The sequence below is a fragment of the Corvus cornix genome, chromosome 8 (genome assembly GCF_000738735.6).
Source record: "Corvus cornix cornix isolate S_Up_H32 chromosome 8, ASM73873v5, whole genome shotgun sequence".
In the NCBI taxonomy this organism is placed as follows: Eukaryota; Metazoa; Chordata; class Aves; order Passeriformes; family Corvidae; genus Corvus; species Corvus cornix.
In genome coordinates this window covers 19,249,416-19,266,726 of record NC_046338.1, presented here as the reverse complement: position 1 = coordinate 19,266,726, position 17,311 = coordinate 19,249,416, and the positions used below count along the sequence as shown (strand labels likewise).

At 39.0% G+C, this 17,311-nt stretch overlaps 1 protein-coding gene across 7 annotated transcripts in view; it reads left to right on the top strand.

The window, feature by feature from the left end:
* VCAM1 (vascular cell adhesion molecule 1) overlaps window positions 1–2,305 on the top strand; it is a 42,601-nt gene extending 40,296 nt beyond the window's left edge. For all 7 annotated transcript variants that reach the window (XM_039556155.1, XM_010409212.4, XM_010409211.4 and 4 more), the window contains one exon: window positions 1,329–2,305. In XM_039556155.1, the coding sequence (XP_039412089.1) occupies window positions 1,329–1,489 (161 nt within the window). In that variant the 3' untranslated portion in view covers window positions 1,490–2,305. The remainder of the gene's footprint in view (window positions 1–1,328) is intronic.
* Window positions 2,306–17,311: the final 15,006 nt, after the last annotated feature.

Genomic DNA, 17,311 nt, shown 5'->3' with positions numbered 1-17,311 from the left:
CTTTTCTGTTTCTCTTGTGTTGAAAGTGGACATAGACCTTTGGTTTTGTTGGTCTGTGCCCTTTCATGAACTCAAACAAATAAATAGTGAATTTGAAATAAGAAAAGAAGAAGAGGCTCCATATAATGTAAAAGTTATGCAACATACTCCATCAATTGATAAAATGTTCTTTTTGCCAGCTGCTGTTGGCTTCAGTGTGTGAAGGATAGCTGGTGACAGAGTAGTGTCTAAAGCCACGTGCTCAACTACTATAGTGGGCCCATTGACTGGATTAGTATTTTGCCTGTAAAAGCTGCTGATGCCTCACGAGTTTTGCTTCTGTTTGTTGCTAAATCCTACCTTGCATTTCTTTTCAGTTCCTCTCCAAAATATTGCTGTGTTAGTATATCCATCAGAAAATGTTAAAGTAGAAAATATCACTATTACATGTAGCATATATACCCTCAGAGATTGTCCTGAAAAAAAGCCCATCAGGAGAAATTATTCTGCCATCAATGAATGGAAATTTATACTCTGCACTGTCACCAAAAATTATGCAAGCAGATATGTACTTCATATTTCCAGTAAGGTTGGAACAACATTTCAGAGATCGAGATAGCTGCTGTAGATGGGTGGGTCTATTGCCTTAATCCTACTTTGTTTGTACTTTCTAGTGAATTTTTTGTCAAGGTGAGCACAACTAGTTCATAGCTGATCCTTGCATGACAGTACTGCAGTTAACCTAAAAAAAACCCCTCACCCAAAATCAAACCAAACAACCTGGTCAGAATAAGCTGTATTTAACCTCCTTTCAGTGTGGATGTCTTTGTCTCTCTTACGTGAGTTGGTGTGGTAGCTTTAGGGATAGGGCCAGAAAAATGTGGATCCCAGCTGCATTTCTGTCCACATGCGTGAACAGTGAGACTAATCCAGAGAAAGTTCTGTTTCACAAAAATAACTAAATATTGGACTTTTAAAACATGGTCTTCCCCTTGAAAGATGAATTCCAGGAGGTTGAAATGCACTCAAATGTTTCCTGAGTAAAGTATGTGGTATTCCTCTTGTATTCTTCATTAATTTCATGGTATTCTTCATTGTAGATGATATCAGATGGGTTTGAACTTGCAAAGCAAATTTAAGATCGAGATAGTGGCTAGAAATTAAAGTGTGTAATATGAAGTTACTAAAGGAGAAAATGTAAGGAAAACACAAAAAACATGCTTTGTGCATGAAAACAGAAATATGTTCCAGATGAAGGTCATTAATAACACTGCTTTTACAGTGATGTACATGTATCTGTTTCAAAGAATATTTACACAATTTTTTTCTCCTTTTGTCTCCATTTTCAGCAAGATTGGAAGAACCAGATCAGATGATACCACTGATTATTGCATTCTCATCTGTAGCAGCAGTAGCAGTACCTGCAGTTGCAATTTTGATCTACGTGTCAAGGCAAGCAAAGATCAATGGATCCTACAGTCTTGTAAAAGCACTCAGGTTGAAAGTGTGATCATGTGAATACAAGTCTTTAGTTGATAATAAGCGCATTTATTTATTGCTGTGACTGGTTCTACTCTTCTGTAACATGTGGTAACAAACAAGTGACTTAAGAACAGCACCATGTGATAGCAAATGGATTTTTTTTTTCATGTTTTGAGAAGTGTTTTGGTATTTAAATTAAAGGAAGAGCTAGAATCCTATCCTAGAAATTGGTAAATCACTTCTGTGTTGAAGCATGCTGAACAAAGAGCTCTGTGAAGAACTAGGTTTGTACATAGTGTATAATTTGTGTCATAAATATGTTCAACTAAATATCAGTTTGTAAAACTGAAGTCTTGTTGCAACTGTACAGAGTAATTTTGTTAATTCAAAGATATAAATGAATATTTCTTGAGCTGATCAGGTGATTTTTATTTTGTATTACTCTGCAGTACGAATGTTTTTTATATAATTTGTCTGTTTGTGGTAATGTTTGGAAAATGTTCTCTTTTCACTGATATTGCCATAAACTGCATCTTCAATGAAGTTATGCAATCACTGGGCTATGCATTTCTAACAAATTTAAACTAATTTAAGACTTCGAGGCTCATTTGTGAAATGTTTTATTTTAAATATTATTCAAAAAATGCCTGGGGTTATAATCTAGTAAATTCTAGGACTGCCAAGGTATTTTTGTAGGCTTTGATCATTCTTAGATCAATGTCAGAATTCTGTTATTTTGTGATGAGCCAAATCAGACTCTTCTTGTAAAATCTAAGCTGATTTTAAATATACTTTACCAATTTCCACTGCAAAATAAAACTGCCAGTAGATTTCTTTGACTAAACCCCACTAGTGATGCTTGTTTAAGATGATGCCAGAATACACATTACTGTGGAAGGAGATTGTCCTTAGCAGCAGCAGCTGTGGGTGTTGTGGGAAGCCCCAGATGCAAAGGCACAAGCAAGGCTGGCAGCAACCTCAATGCACAGGCAGGGGGCACAAGCAAAATCTGTGCACTTGGCAATGGTGGGCGAGTCGTTTCCTGAAGAAATGCCCTTCCCAAGGTGCTCACTGTGGAAATCTAAACCACTTGCCTGACTACTTTCCCTTTAACAGAGAACCAGTGTCTGCATGCTTCACTCTGGTTAGTGCGTGTTTCACCACACACTTGCCAGTGTTGGCAAAATGGCTGTGAAAAGTGTGGACTTCCTGTGCAGAGGCAAAGACAGAAGGAAGGAGAGGTGGAATTTGATAGTATTTATCCTTACCTCTCTTCTTCTGACTAGCAGTGGTGCTTTGGCTCATCTGGGTGCTGATATTCAGCACTGAAGGCAAAGTTGTGGGAGGTGCAGGCTCTGTGGCTGAGGTTGAAATGTATCCTGGTCCCGTGTGGCCTGATCCATCGTTCTAGGCACAGGAAGGTGGGCCTGGCCCCTCCAAACTTGCACACAGAAGCTCAAGCAGACATACGTGAAAATAATATATCTTTACATTATATACATGGTAACAACTGCTGCCAACAGCGATGCAAATGCAGGTGCTAGCTCTGGGATGAGGCTAGCTCTGGGATGAGGCAGTGGTGCACATCTCCCATATCTTTTTCATAGTGTGTTCAGCAGTGTTTTGTGCACAGTAAATCAGTTCATGCAAGATGTCTACCTAGATTGGAAAGGCAGGCTTGGAAAGTGGGGGTGTAGCAGAAAAATGGAGAGCAGTGTGGACTTGGCTTGGAGGAATGTGAGCATGCAGTAGGAGGGTGAAGAAAAGATTGAAGACAGAGGAGGAGGAGAGCTTTGACAGGCCCATGACATAAATTTCTTGGAGGTGGTGCCAGGCATATTTATTCAGAATAATGTCAGGCCTGTCTCAATGCTGCCTTGTGAATAAACCAGAAAGCATGATTTTTTTCCACTGTGCAAAACTTTGGTGCACACACATTTTGCCTACTCAGTGAGGTTCTGGTGTCTGTATTGCAGGAAGGATAGTTAGGAAAGACACAGAGAAGGAGAACTGGAAAATGAGACTAATTAAAATGCCTGGGACTTTCCAGGTTGGAGAGAGAATGCTGAAGGAGGTGAGGTTCTGACTGATGTTTTCCAAATGTGAAGACAGCTGATAGAAAACAACAGATGCAGAACTCTTTGCTAAATCATGCAATTCCAGAACTACAAGACACGCAAACTAAGGAGAAAGTGGTTTAACAAAAACAATGGAACAGTACTTCTTTACAGGGTGAATGTTAATCTTCTGGAAGCTGCTGCAGAAGGCTCATGGGGGATAACACTGTCAATTGGCTCAAAAGCAGAATGGAAAAAATAATGGGCTGAAGGTCCATAAACAAAAACGAAAGGGAGTAGGCAGAAATGTGTTGTACAGCATCCCTAATTCAATGGCCATTGATGCTGAGCAATACTCAGGATGTATACCAAAGGAACTGGCCAGTGTATGATGTCCTGAAATAATGTCTTTCACTGCTGGAGACATCCTGGGGTAGCTGGGCTGCTGGTGAGACCCACCAAGGTATGCCTTGTCTTCTTACTCCTCCTCTGAGCTGCCTTGGGCCAGATCTACTTGCAGAAGGGGCATGAAAGTTCCTGTGCTGTTTTTCCCTCTCCTGTGGACTGAAAAGACAAAAGCTGGGTGGAAGAGAAATAGGAGTCATCTTGCAACAGTGCTTTGGTACTTGAGTAGTCTTTACTGGAAATTCCTCCATGAGTTCCCAGTATCCTTTCAGCTGTTGGTTTCATCAGTATTTCTGATACAGATACAGATGCTAATGTCCACCTGGCTTGTCTGCCCTCTCAGGACCTCTATTAGGGTATTAAGTTACTTGAGTGGATAGGAATTGTTCTGTGATTTCAACAGGGCCAGCTTTTCCCCCAGAAACATTAAGTGAATAGATAGAACTTCCAGTTCGCGTTTTAGGAGAGTTTGCTCTTGTGTGGGCAGTGAGCTTCCTAGCAGTGAAATCACAAAGAAGGGTTTTGCCAGGGGATTTCCTTCCCTACTGTCTGGTTCTCGGTATTTTCCAGGGAACTAAATGATATCAGTACAAACTTGTCCTGTGGAGGCTGAAAGTTCACAGTCTAATAACTTCTCTTTTTATTCAAAATTACAGAAGGAATATTGCTTCTCCTTGCACAATTTCTCATAAGCAACTTGCAGAGCCTCTGCCTTGGCAAAAAGTCATGAACAGCAGCTCCAGCCCAGCAAGTTGTTTCAGAGCTGCCTTGAGGTCTAGGTAAGAGTCCCTGCCACAGGGCCTGTCTTTATGATCAAGAAAGTGGTCTGTAAAGCAAAGAGCTGTGATGGGTCCTCTCAGGTTTTCTCTATAAAGTCACTTCACAAGTTACAGATACGCATTTTCCCCTGTCTGATCTGTGCTCAAGAATAGCTGTTGCTTTTTTGTCCTCAGGACTTTAGCCCAAAAATACCACTGGGCAATGCTAATATGAGTCTGGATTTTAACAGGTGATTGCAAAATCTCACTCCCTCAAGTCAGTCCAGGATGTATTCTTTCTTAAAATATAAAGCTCAAACAGAAAAAGATACATTTTTTAAACATCTCCAAGAATGCTTTCAAATAATTTTTAGGTATCCTGAAGGGAACAGTTAATATATCCCATGAGAGAAGTGCTGTTATGTGCTGGAGATAACACTGTTGGCCTTGTATTTGAAGGGGCAGGCTCCTCCTGTTTTCAGGGCACGATCAGGGCATGATCAGGATGTTTAAGGGCAAATGATGATCTCCTGTCTCTGAATGGGGTAGGCCATTCAGCTTCATGGACTTGCTGCTGTGCTGGACCACATAATTTCTTTAAGCAGAGTGTGTTCCCCTGTAAGGGATCTGATCTGGAAATTCATCATAAACAGAGAATATGCAGTTGTCCTTGGTAATTAGTGGTGCCCTTCCAGTCATACATCCATGGCGTACTTCCTAATCGGATTTTTCTATCCTTTTACACCATTCTCCCCCAACTGATAATTTGGGCATGCTGCAACCAAGTAATCTCTTATTTCTTTGATAAACTAAAGCCATAGGGCTGTTGGTAGCTACATTTGTCTTTTCTACAGCAATAAATAATCCTTGTGGTTTTTTCTAAATCCTCTCCAGCACTACACATACCTTTTAACTTGAGGCAAAAAAACTTTGTCAAACTAAGCAGTCGGAATTTTACCTATACCTTTCAACTTACCAATCAAAACCTGACAGAGTTTTTGACACTACTCCATACTCAGTTTGAAGGCCACTTCACATTTTAGGAAGAAGTGAGAGAAGTGGTTACGTCAGGGAAACTCCCTCTCTTGTTCCATTGTCATTTGTGCAGCTCAACAGTCTTTAAGTCTCACAACCTTTTGGGATCCATGTGCTACATATTCTGCCACCAAAGTGGTGCAAGTTATGTTACTAGAAATATGGAAATGCTTGTAAAAAGAGTGATGTGCTTTGCTATTAGCTACCAGGCATCTTAGTAGTGTGTTGTTGCAAGTATCTGGGCAAAAGCAGGGAACAAAAGCAGGGAACAAAAGTGGGTACAAAAAAGCAGGGAAACTCCTGTCTGTCCCTCTGCCCTTCTCGCCTGAGGAGTCCTTCTGGTGCTGCTAAAATACATGGAATGGCCAAATGTGTGGCTGTGAGACACAGGAGTGGGAAGTTCCCCTTGCTTATGAGGTCCTTTTTTCCTCTCAGTGGTTCTGCTATGTTTAACAAGGGAAACAGTTTTTTTGACAGGTTGAAAATTTACCCTTACAAGGGCACCTTTTACTTTCTGCAATGCGAAGAAATTGGGAAGTTTAAATCTGAACATTTATTTTTAAAAAAGGAAAGTATGTATTTTATAAACAGATGTGATAGACAGTCTGTGACTCTGTGCTTATGTGACTAGAAGTAGGACAACAAATACTCTCTTTTTCTTTTCTTTTTTTTAAATTGCAGTAATAAACACTATATCCATATGTGTGAAAGGAGCCAGAAAGGAGGAAATATGAGGAAAGTAAGATCACTTGACTTTAATCCTCTTTGCTGTGTGTGATTGTAAAAGCCAAAATGTTCTGTCCTAATGGTGCTGATTTTTTCTCTTAAATATTTTTCCTTTCCTTTGAATGAGAGGCAGATATGGGACATCTGCTCTCAGCAGTTGAAAGAAATGGTGGCATAGGATGTTCCAACACAGATGTCATGTCTTGAACACTCCCACGTATTTCCAACTGTTATATTTCATGTTGTTCTTTCGTATTTATTGGAGATTTCCAGTGATGGAGATTATCAGTTTTAACAGTGAGGTAATTTTGAGACACTGCTACCAGTTGAGCTACAGGGCCTCTTTGCTAGTCAAACCTGGTAGATTAAACTAGCTTTTTACATTCCCAGGCACACGGTGTACAGGGCAGAAAACAGCCCTTGATCCTTTGGCACCACTGATAACATGCAGCTGAATGGAGAACTTCAGAACATGGGGCTGTGCTATTTACTTGACTTACAACTAATGGGCTTAAACAACAAAATCTTACCACAAGTGGTGGATTCATCTGCTTGTTTCAATATCAGCAATACATATAAAATAGAGTTAAAACACAACTGCATTCCATTTTTAAAATTACATTGAAAATGTATCTACTATTTTTCCTATTGATTTCCCGTTCAACTAAAAATGAATATTTGTCCCTTCGTTTATATCCAAGCTTCATAACCGGAGAGTGAGGCAAGACAGCATGATTCTTCACTGTTGAGTAATCATTCAGGCACTCCTATCTGAGAAGCATACAGAAATAAATATTTTAGTGATGTAATTTAGGTTTTGTAGATAAGCTCTGGGAAGAAGGAAAGAAAACTTCCTTCTTACAAACAAAATGCAATTCCAGTGCCACATTGTTGTTGAGGCTTTTGTTCTAGTTCATAGTCACAATGGTCTTGGTGCTGATAACTGAGCAGGGATGGAGCAGATAGCAAGATTTTTTTTGTATTGATTAAAGATCACTCCTTTTGAGAAATCATGACAGTGTTGGCACTTTTCCCAAGCTGTCTGAGGGGAAGTAAAAAACAAGAACGTGGCAGAATCAGGCTCTGCGTGCTTTTTCTGACAGCCAAAAAAGTGGTGTATCTGTAGAAGCAGATAAGGAAATTAATAGAATACAGGAGAATGTATTTTGACATCTAAAAGTAATTCCTAGGCTGAAATTCTGTGTTCAAAATACAAATGTACTGAAATATCCCATTTATTTTATGATACATATAAACTTTCTGTCAGAACATAATTCTTCTTTCTCTTGTTTCCTGTTTAGTAGTGTCTGTAGCAGCAAGCAGTTGAAGAGCACACTTTACCAGTAGGCTGCAAGTGTGATTATTCCTGTTTTCTTTCCTGTGTCTAACTCACTGTTAATTCGATAAAATGAGAAGGTATAAACCTCCAATATTTGCACTTCTTCAGACATGAAAATCAACTTTATAAAAGCTGTTGTGATTTTTAACTAGCAAAGTTCTCTTGCTGCAAAAATGAGAAACAGGTGAGTAGATGTGAGCTATGATCAAGGCACCTGTTTAGCCTTGGGCGTGATTTAATAGGGAAGAGAATATAAATTCTGTGTGAGCTTAATGCTGAATCACCCACAAGGTTTCTGCAGCTTTTATAGATGCATATGCTTAATTTTGGAATGAGACCAAATTAAGAAGGTAGCAAGATAATTTTAGGAAGACTCAGTGAAAGGAAAATGACATTAATTTTGATGTAGAGCGTGAGAATGACCACACCATGTCAAGCCAAAGCTTTTAACCACCATCAGGTAAAACTGAATGCCTAAAAAAAAATGCTGTAAAAGCAACAAGCATGGTAATATGTTCTCTAAATGCACTCCCAACCTCCAGCTTCTTCGAAGCTCAGGAGTCTCCTGAGTCAGAGTTTCCTTCACTGCATTTAGTAACTTGCAAGGGGTTTGTTTTCATTTTGACACTTGAAATTATGTAAATCCATAGCATGCACAACATCCTTGTTTGCAAGAGATGAAGTACTGCTTTGCTGAGTTTGAGATCTTACGGTGGTATGTTTGGGAGCTTTTGAAATTTCTGCCTTGTACTGTTTTGGTTTGTGTTTTTTTCAAAATGGAAGAAAGTGGGGAAAAGTTTGAGCCATCTTTCAACACTGAACTATCTAGATTTCTAGATAATGTCTGGGGCACAAGAGAATGCAGTGTGAAGAACTCTGCACAGCATTGCCACAAGCTGTCAACAGCAGAAGAGAGGGATTTGGCAGTGATCCCACAACCTAGCTGGAGAGCTGCATGTTCCAGACCTATTAAGGAGTAATTCTGCATGCAATTTATATTGCCACTTGCTGTATTTAACACAGTACAGGTGAGTAATCAATTACTTTCACATTTGAAGAACTCTCACTTAGATATTTAATATTCAAATACAACAAAGCAGGGGATGACTGTGACAGTCAGGGTCAGGACTAGCAGGAGCAAGACTGGCCGCCACACCTGCTTTTGCTCACTGCAAACAAAATAAAGCCTTCCCAGTCGTTTCCACAAAAACCCTGGGAAAATTTTTGAGGTAGATTACTTGGATTATAGGAGAGACTAAGGTTTTTGGTATGTAGAAGTCTGGACCAGAGGGTATGAAAGAATTTCTGATGTATTGTTAAATGTCCTACACTTATTTTAATAACAGTAATAATAAAGCATGGTAAGGACTATAAAACAGGTAAGAGAAAAATATTGGGAATCTTACTGAATTAGTAGAACATTTTAACAAACAGAATTTTATAAAAGATTGTTTATGTAGGTATTGTTTCCACTGTTAATGACAAAAACTTAATTTCAAGGTAGCATTTTGTATGATTTATCAAAATGAATATGTGAAACAATAGACCAATAGCATGAAGCACAGAGGAAACAAGAGCTTCTTTTGTTGGAGCCTCTGAAGAGTGTGTAATCAGAACTCAAGTCTATGACACTTGAAAAGAAAAACTGTCAGTTTTGAACCACAAGATTAACTTCGTTGCCTGTACTTAAAGGATGAATACCTCTTTTCAGTTATCTTTCCTGCAGCTGAACTGTCAAGAACAGACATCTTGAAAGCATGTTTTTTGAGTGTCTTAAAAGAACCATCCGCAGGATGGAAAGAGACAGAAGTCTGCAGTCTAAAGGAATGTAGTGCAGTGCACCTTCTAGGTCACCCTGATATTATGGCCCAAGCAAAAATTGTACAAAGAAGTACCCTAAATTTCATTTAATATGCTTGGCCAATCTAGTTCTTGATAACCTGATCTCCTAACATTCAAGAGATCACAAGCAGACTGAGTTAAAGCTATGATTTTTTCAAAAATACTCTGATGGCAGGTTTAAAAATCGAAGCGTGAGAAATTTTGTGGCAAATGCAGGCCTACTTCTCCATGTCATTTAATCTGTTTTGCAGTTTGAAATTTTTAAGCTGCAGATATGTCTAAATACTGATGCTAGGTAAAAAAATGTATCTTAGAAGGAAAAAGTATATTTCTGGACTGATTGAAGCCTTTCCATATCCCTCCAGTCATCAGAAATTAGAGAGAACACAGAGCCAGTCCCTTCTCAGAGGTGTACAGTAAAAAGAGAAGGGGATATGGCCAAAACATGTGATAAGGGAAGTTCCTGTTGTACGTGAGCAACAAATACACGGTGAGGGTTTTCAGAAGCCAAAACAGGACCTCAGCAGCTGGAGGACCTCTGCCCTTGGGGCTTTTGCAATTCAGCTGGAAAAGACCATGATCAATCTAATCTAACTGTAAAGTTTGCCTTACTTTCAGTGAAACACTGGACTTGATGATCTCCAGTGATCATCCCTGCCTAAATTTTTCTGTAACTATGCATGACAGAGGCTTCCATGAGATACCATTGTTTTTTTATAAGGAGCAGTGTAATTCCCGTATAAGAGCAGATGAAAAATATTCAAACAGACACTGATCTTGGGCAATAAGCAGCAACCAAAGTTTCACAAGAGGATGCAAGAAACATCCCTGAAGACAGATACAGGACCAGCTGCTTCTACAGCATTAAGGGGGTTTTTTCCATCTGGTATATATTGCCTAAAGGCAGGCATAAGATTCAGTCTATCTTCCAAATCCATGGCATAGTCATAAGTCTAAAAGTCCCGTAATTTCATGACTCCTTTAAAAGTGCTGTCCCAATTACTTCCTGTGGAAAAGAGTTGCACAGTTTAATAAGACACTTTGTGAAGAGTGTTTCCTTTGATCAGTTTAAAATACTTCTCCTTTTTGTCTTCTTGTTTCTGAGTAATCTGTATCACCCTCTCTAAAACCTCTAGTGCACTGTCACCTTTCATAAGCAATTATCAGTGCAGTACTTCCTATTCCAAAGGAAGTTCCATCATTTATTTACCTTAAGGGAGCTATAATGTTTCTTGGATTATTCTGCATCTTATTCCTTGCATTGTAATATTTTTGGGATATTGTTGTCTTAAGGTGACCTGGTCTGGCTGATAGCCATAGTTTCCAATCCCAAACACCAACTAAGTCAAAGAGAGGGTCTGCTCCTTACAGAAAACTAGTTTCTCATTCACCCCTCCCTTTTTTTCTTTTCCTCTGGATTAATTTTCTGACTGGATCAGGTCCTGAATTGAAAGTGCTGTAGGATCTCACACTTGTTTAGGCTAGTGCAACCAAGGCAGAGATGCTGATCATCAGGATGAAGACAGAGCCATCTCTCCCACTCTTGCATCAGTTGAAAGTGTCTGCGACCGATTACTCCTGCTAGCTGACCTTTATTTAACCATAGATGCACACTCAGCAGAAATTTTACTGCTCCTAGAACAGTGATTTTTAATTGCCTACTTATTAATAACTTCATCTAAATGGTCATTGTTCAACATGTCACACAGAAAAATTTCCTGTAGGAAGTGGAAAGCAGTTGGCTGCTCTCTGGAAGACTTTGATATTTATAAAGCCTGACCTGGATTTTCCAACTAATTTGACTGAAAAATATTTTCCATTTCCCAGAACAGTTTTGGTGTATTTGATAACCACATTTAGGACTTCCTTTAGAGTATCCTTGATTGAAAAGATTATGCAAGTAAATCTGTATTCCCAGAAAGAGTTGAAGGTTGCCTTAACTTTCTTTTAAGTGTGAAGACCTGTACTGTAAAGATAAATGAGACCATCAGAGGTCACACAGGATGAAGAATTCAGCCCTTACAAAGGAAGATGTGATGATGGACTATATCTCTCCTACCATTGCCCTGCAGTGCTTTGCAGCCATATCCCTTTCCAGCTTATTGCAAATGGCATTTAGGATCAGCCATCCATAAATCACCAATATCACCAAAAACCTACGGAAGTATAGATTTGCTCACCTTGAAAACTTCTAAGAAGCTTTGATGTAGGGTAAGGTCAGAATATTTTGGTTTAATGAATAAGCATTGAGTAAAAGAGAAGTTTTCACTTCTTGTTCAGTATTAGTTACAGAAAACACCTCTTCTGCTCATTTCCTGTTTGAAAATTCTCACTTGTACATCCACTCTGGATTCCAGTCGTGTGACCATTTCAGTCACATCCCATGAACTCCAGTAAGTGCTTCCCTGTGTTACTGGTATAAAACCTCTTCAGTGGCTTCCACCTCAGCGACTGCATTAGCCAAGAGTCCAGCTGGGTGAAACAGTGGGACACCAGCACAAACCCAGGGCTGTGAGCTGCATCATGGTGGTTCAGTGTCCACTGCCCCTGGAGAAAGCCTGCAGTCTAGAACCTTTTGCTAAGGAACCCGGGAGCAGATACAGAGCTGCAGACGAATGTATGCTCTGAGTCGCTTTCAGCAGTTTTGTTGTATGAGTGATACATATTGATATGTCAGCATCTTCCCAGTATTGTTTTGAAACAGCAAGTTGGTTAAGAACACATTTTGTTCCTGTTGTCTTGTATTATGACTCACTTTCTCAACAATAAAAAATACCAAAACCCCTGAAACTTTGTGTCAAAATCCATGAGCTGAGAACATAAATCTGCAAATAGTTGCTGTTTGTCTTCCTACTCTCTTCTCATAAACAAATTTCTTGGGAAATTATTTTTCATGATACTCTAGAGTCAGCTGCTTTACACACATATTTGTGTAACATCAAAATTCATGTCAACCAACAGCAGTGCCTTTTTAGAGGAGTGTAACTACAATGTGATCTGCCAGCCATCCATGCAGCTATTTAATCCCCTGACCTAAATTTGGGTGTTTGTCACCACCACCAACACTACTACTATTTGCTTCTAAGATTAAAGGGGGAAATAGTGTCTCTATCTGCATGGAGTTGTAAAGCTGTGCCAGAGTAGGTTTTGCTCTGTTTATTACTTCTGCTGAGGCAGAAGAGTGTTCTTCCTCATACAGTGGTAATTTTAGTGCAGGGTAGATAAAGCATATGTAAAAGTAACCTGCTGGGAAAGAGACCATTCTAAAATTTGAACACATTTTATTTAATCTTTTATTTCTGGGCTTTTGTGGATATTGCATATCTTGGTTTAACTGAAGATCAGTCTTACATTTACGTGAGAAAAATCAGTCTTGTTCTTTTCCTGCATGAAGTTGGGAAACCTCAGGAATGTCATGCAAGTAATTTTGTGAAATTTCTATCCCAGCTTCCCAGCAGTTTAGATGCAGTCTTAGTCATACTCTGAGGAACATTCTGCCACCTAAACAAGGAGTACTAAAAGAAAAACGCTCTTCTTTCAAAGATGTCTCTTGTTTATGGGCCAATAACTTATTTTGCTAAGGACTGAAAGGTAATTGCAAGACCTCACAAATCTCCATGTATACAGTGGGGATCCAGTTTTGCTAGAATGGTATTTGACTGACTTTCCTTTTTAGCTTACTTGAGCCATAACTCCCAGATAATTCATGCTGCCTACACATTAAATCTTACTTTGTCTAAGGCGGGTGAGCCAAGATCCTGCCAGGAGGAGTGACTCAGACATGGGGATAACCAGGTTCCCATGAAAGTCTCCCTCCAGGCTCTGTGGGTGCAGCTGGCTCCAGGAACTTGACCATAAACGTAGGCTCAGCTACAGCATTATATGCACGAGCCTAATTTGCCTCAGTCTCATGTGGTTTAAATAACAAATTGTTTGAGGCAAAAAACTCCAACCCAGCTCTGTAGGAGGATGTGTCTCTCCTCTATTTATGCAGAAAAAACGTGAATCCCATGTTATAGTATTCCTTTTATTTCATAAGACATCACGAACCACCATTTCTGCAGCTGTCTCTGCAGACAGAGGCTGGTGCTGCATTCATGGGAACTGAGCCTCTGCTCGTTTAAACTGTAGGAGGGGCTTACAGAGATGTCCTTGAACACTTTCTGCATCTCCAATTGTGGTTTTTAAGAAGTGAAGTGGTTTTACAAGGACCAAGGTTAGCTGGAGCCAGACTGTACTTCTAAATCTGTAGTCTAACAATACTTTGATATTGTAACGCTTCTCTCAGTAGATGTGAATGTGAGAGGAAGGGGGAAAAAGGAAATGAGGGAAATGTAAAGTTGGAGAGAAGGTGAGAAATGCACATAAAGCAGGAAAGAAATGAACTTGAAAGCAGAATGTAGAAAATAAAAATAGAAGCAGAAAAGGAAATTTTAGAAAAACAAGAAGTAAAAAAGACAATTTAAAAAAATTGTTTCTATTTGTCATAAGCACTTGGCTCAACTGCAACTGAGTCTGCAAGATGGAGACTGATAGCCTGCAGTGCAGGAAATGGGCATTGCTCACTTCTTCACAGACTCACATGCTACAACGAACTAATGAAAGAAAGAAAGAGAAGCTTAGACAAGTAGGGTAATTTAAACCCGCTAAGTGTCAGAAATTTTGTAATATGTCATGAGATCCTATGGAAAATTGTGCACTTTTTGCTGAGGTTTTCTTACCGTCTTCTGTTGAATTTTGTCCTTGTTTCACTTGCCCGTACCACCTGCTCAGGGGAGTGGTGGATCTTGGAAACAGCCTGCTTATGATTTACTAGAAACTTGAATTTCATGCAGTCAGATGTGGGAGAAGAAGCTTTAAGTAAAAATGGTTGGATGGTGGTGGCTGGCTCTGAGACTCAAATTCCTGGACAGTGGGAGCCCTGGTTTGTGCTCCCAGGCTCACTATGCAGCCCATGAGGAGTGGAGCAGGGAGGCATCGGAATTCTTGCAGGCTGCTACTGAGCCCTAAGTGGTATGTGGGTAACTTCAAAACTCAGTTCTTTCTGCAGGAATGTCATTCCTTCCATTTGTGGTCTTGTATTGTGGGGACCAACAGCCATTTCATCAGAAAACCCCAGTAGTCATTTAACAGTCAGAACAGAGGTGGTAAAGTTTCCTTCTTTTCACAGTATGTGCATTAAAGTATCTCCCAGGAAGTAAAAGATCCAGGTGTCAACTTCTTCCTCTGCCAGAATGGGTTTAACTACCTTTCCCTCCAAATTGCAACAATCCGTAGCTGTCCAATTTGCTGTGGGACAGAGTCTCTCCTTTTTTCCTGCATGATAACAAGGATGACTGGGGTGTTCATATGGAAGAAAGTTTCATTGATTCTGTTTCAGGATTTCTGTTTCATTGGATAAAACACCTAAATTCTGTCTAAATGTGGGCTTGGGCTTGACTCTTGACAGAATGGCAAGGCATTTGAATTGTGCTTATTTTACAGAGCACATATTAAATAATAAACAGGATACAGGAATCTGGCTTGCAGTCAGAGGACATAAATCTTGTCCTGGAGGTCACCATCCTATGAGACGGAAGCAAACAAATCTATCTAAAAGCACAGTTTAAAAACTTTTTGTGCTGACTGACCAAAGTATGTTAAAAGGAAGTTAGTTCAACATCACATTGACCTTTTCTCTATGAAGGTGGCTATCATTGATTCAGTGTCAGATTGCCTTAATTTCTTACTGCAAGCACAAAGGGTTACTATATAAAGTATTTTGTTTAGTATATGAGTTTTGTACTATCTTAACCCATTCTAAATAGTCTATTTCATTGTTAATAATCAAATCTGTCTTCAGCTGTGCAGGTTCTACAACTGATTATAAAAAAAAAGAAGGCAAAAAAAAATTAAACATGTCCTCAATTTCAGAGGAGATGAGCACACTGCAAGAATCATAAACTTCAGTGGAAATACAAGAAGCCACTTCTGGAAACAAGACTTCATACAGGTATGTAAATATTCCCAACTTTACCTGGGAGCAGGCTCTGTCCTATTGAAAGATATAAACTTCTAAACCAGTTAACTGATTTTCTCCAGAAGTCTGTCAAGTTTAAAAATTTTGCTCCAGTTGTAATTAATAAGATGAAAGAAATTAGCACATTTGAATGTTTCCATCAAATGGCTGCGTAGGTCTTTTCCTTGCCCTTCAGCAAAATCAGCAGCTTAGACAGATTTTGTTGTTGTTGTTGTTGTTTTTTGAAATAATTCCATTTCAGAAGTGAAAAACAGATAAAATAAAAATACAGAATTGAGAGTTATTTTTGAATGCTTTTGAGAACAGAGACTTGTACACTTTGGAATGGAAAGAGGAAAAACCCCAGCAGTGGTAATATTAAGAATCTTTCAGCTGAGAACTCAATGGTGTGTAACAAAATCATTGGTAAAACTGAGGAACTGAAGTTCAAAGCCCAGAGCTATGATGTGGGAAGTAATAAAAAGATGAAAGCTTTGAATAGATAGAAGGCCCAAGATTTGCTGGTCTTTACAAAATGTAATTAATTTTTAAGTCCTATTTTGAGTTCATACAGTTCAGCTTAACTCAGAGAGTCTTTCTTTCTTTACCGTTTTACATCTGATAATTTGATTATGAAAATGAACTCTCCCACATAGCAGAGAATGCTAGCAATCCTGTTCTGATAAGAGATATTTATACAGCGCCACCAAATCACTTAAACATAAGGGGGCCATGTGTTTATCCTCATGTCTGATGACGAGTCCACTGTAGCTATCTAAGATTTGTCAGCACATGTTGCTATTCCCTGTTCAGTCAGGGCCAGTGCTTTCCAGTGCTGCTTCAGGGCAACGATTTTGACTTACTTGGATATTCTGTGCATTTAATTGCTGTGAATTGAGACTGTTTCTTTATGCTTGCAGCTTAGAATAGATAGGTGCTGATTGAGGACCTAATTTTAACCTATCCTTGATCAGGGAGAAAAGAAAAATCTAAGGAATCTTGAGAAACAGAGCAAGGGAAGAAAGGACTAACTTTTGTAAAAAGCAATGTAATTGGTAAATTTTCATGGCAGAAAGGTATATTGAGTGAGCATAAAATGTTTGCTGTAAAGTATTTCTTAGCAAGCCATTATGGCAAAGTAGAATTCAAAATCATAGTTGTCTGTGGAAAATTTGGGGGAGATGATGGTGGAATAAAAGTGATGGAAATTATGTTCAGACTCATGGCTTACTCTCCCCTCCTTTCTTTGCCAAATGATATAATCTAATAATCATTTTATTTATGTCTATAGCCCAAAATCCATCTTCAGTTAAACAAATGTAAATTCCCATAGTCATGGTTTCATCATATTAAAAGCAAATATTTGCTATTATATTGCAATGAAGCCTTGACTGCTGTTTCTAAAACACAGTATACTGGGATTTGTCTTAGTCTGCACAGACATTTTGTATAAGACCCCATTCTATTAAAAAGTGAATTCTTTATTCATCACATTTTTAAATGGAATGCAATACCAATATAAGAAAGAAGTAATGACTGTAAGCCTGACTGTTCTGATGCTACAAACATTAATAGCTGAGAAAATAAATGATCTCCTAGAGCATTTCTGGATTACAAGAGTTGCACAAACTTCAAGTCAGCTGGCATTGTATAAACTAATAGAGTGCAGTGCATGTAAAATTCTGTTTCT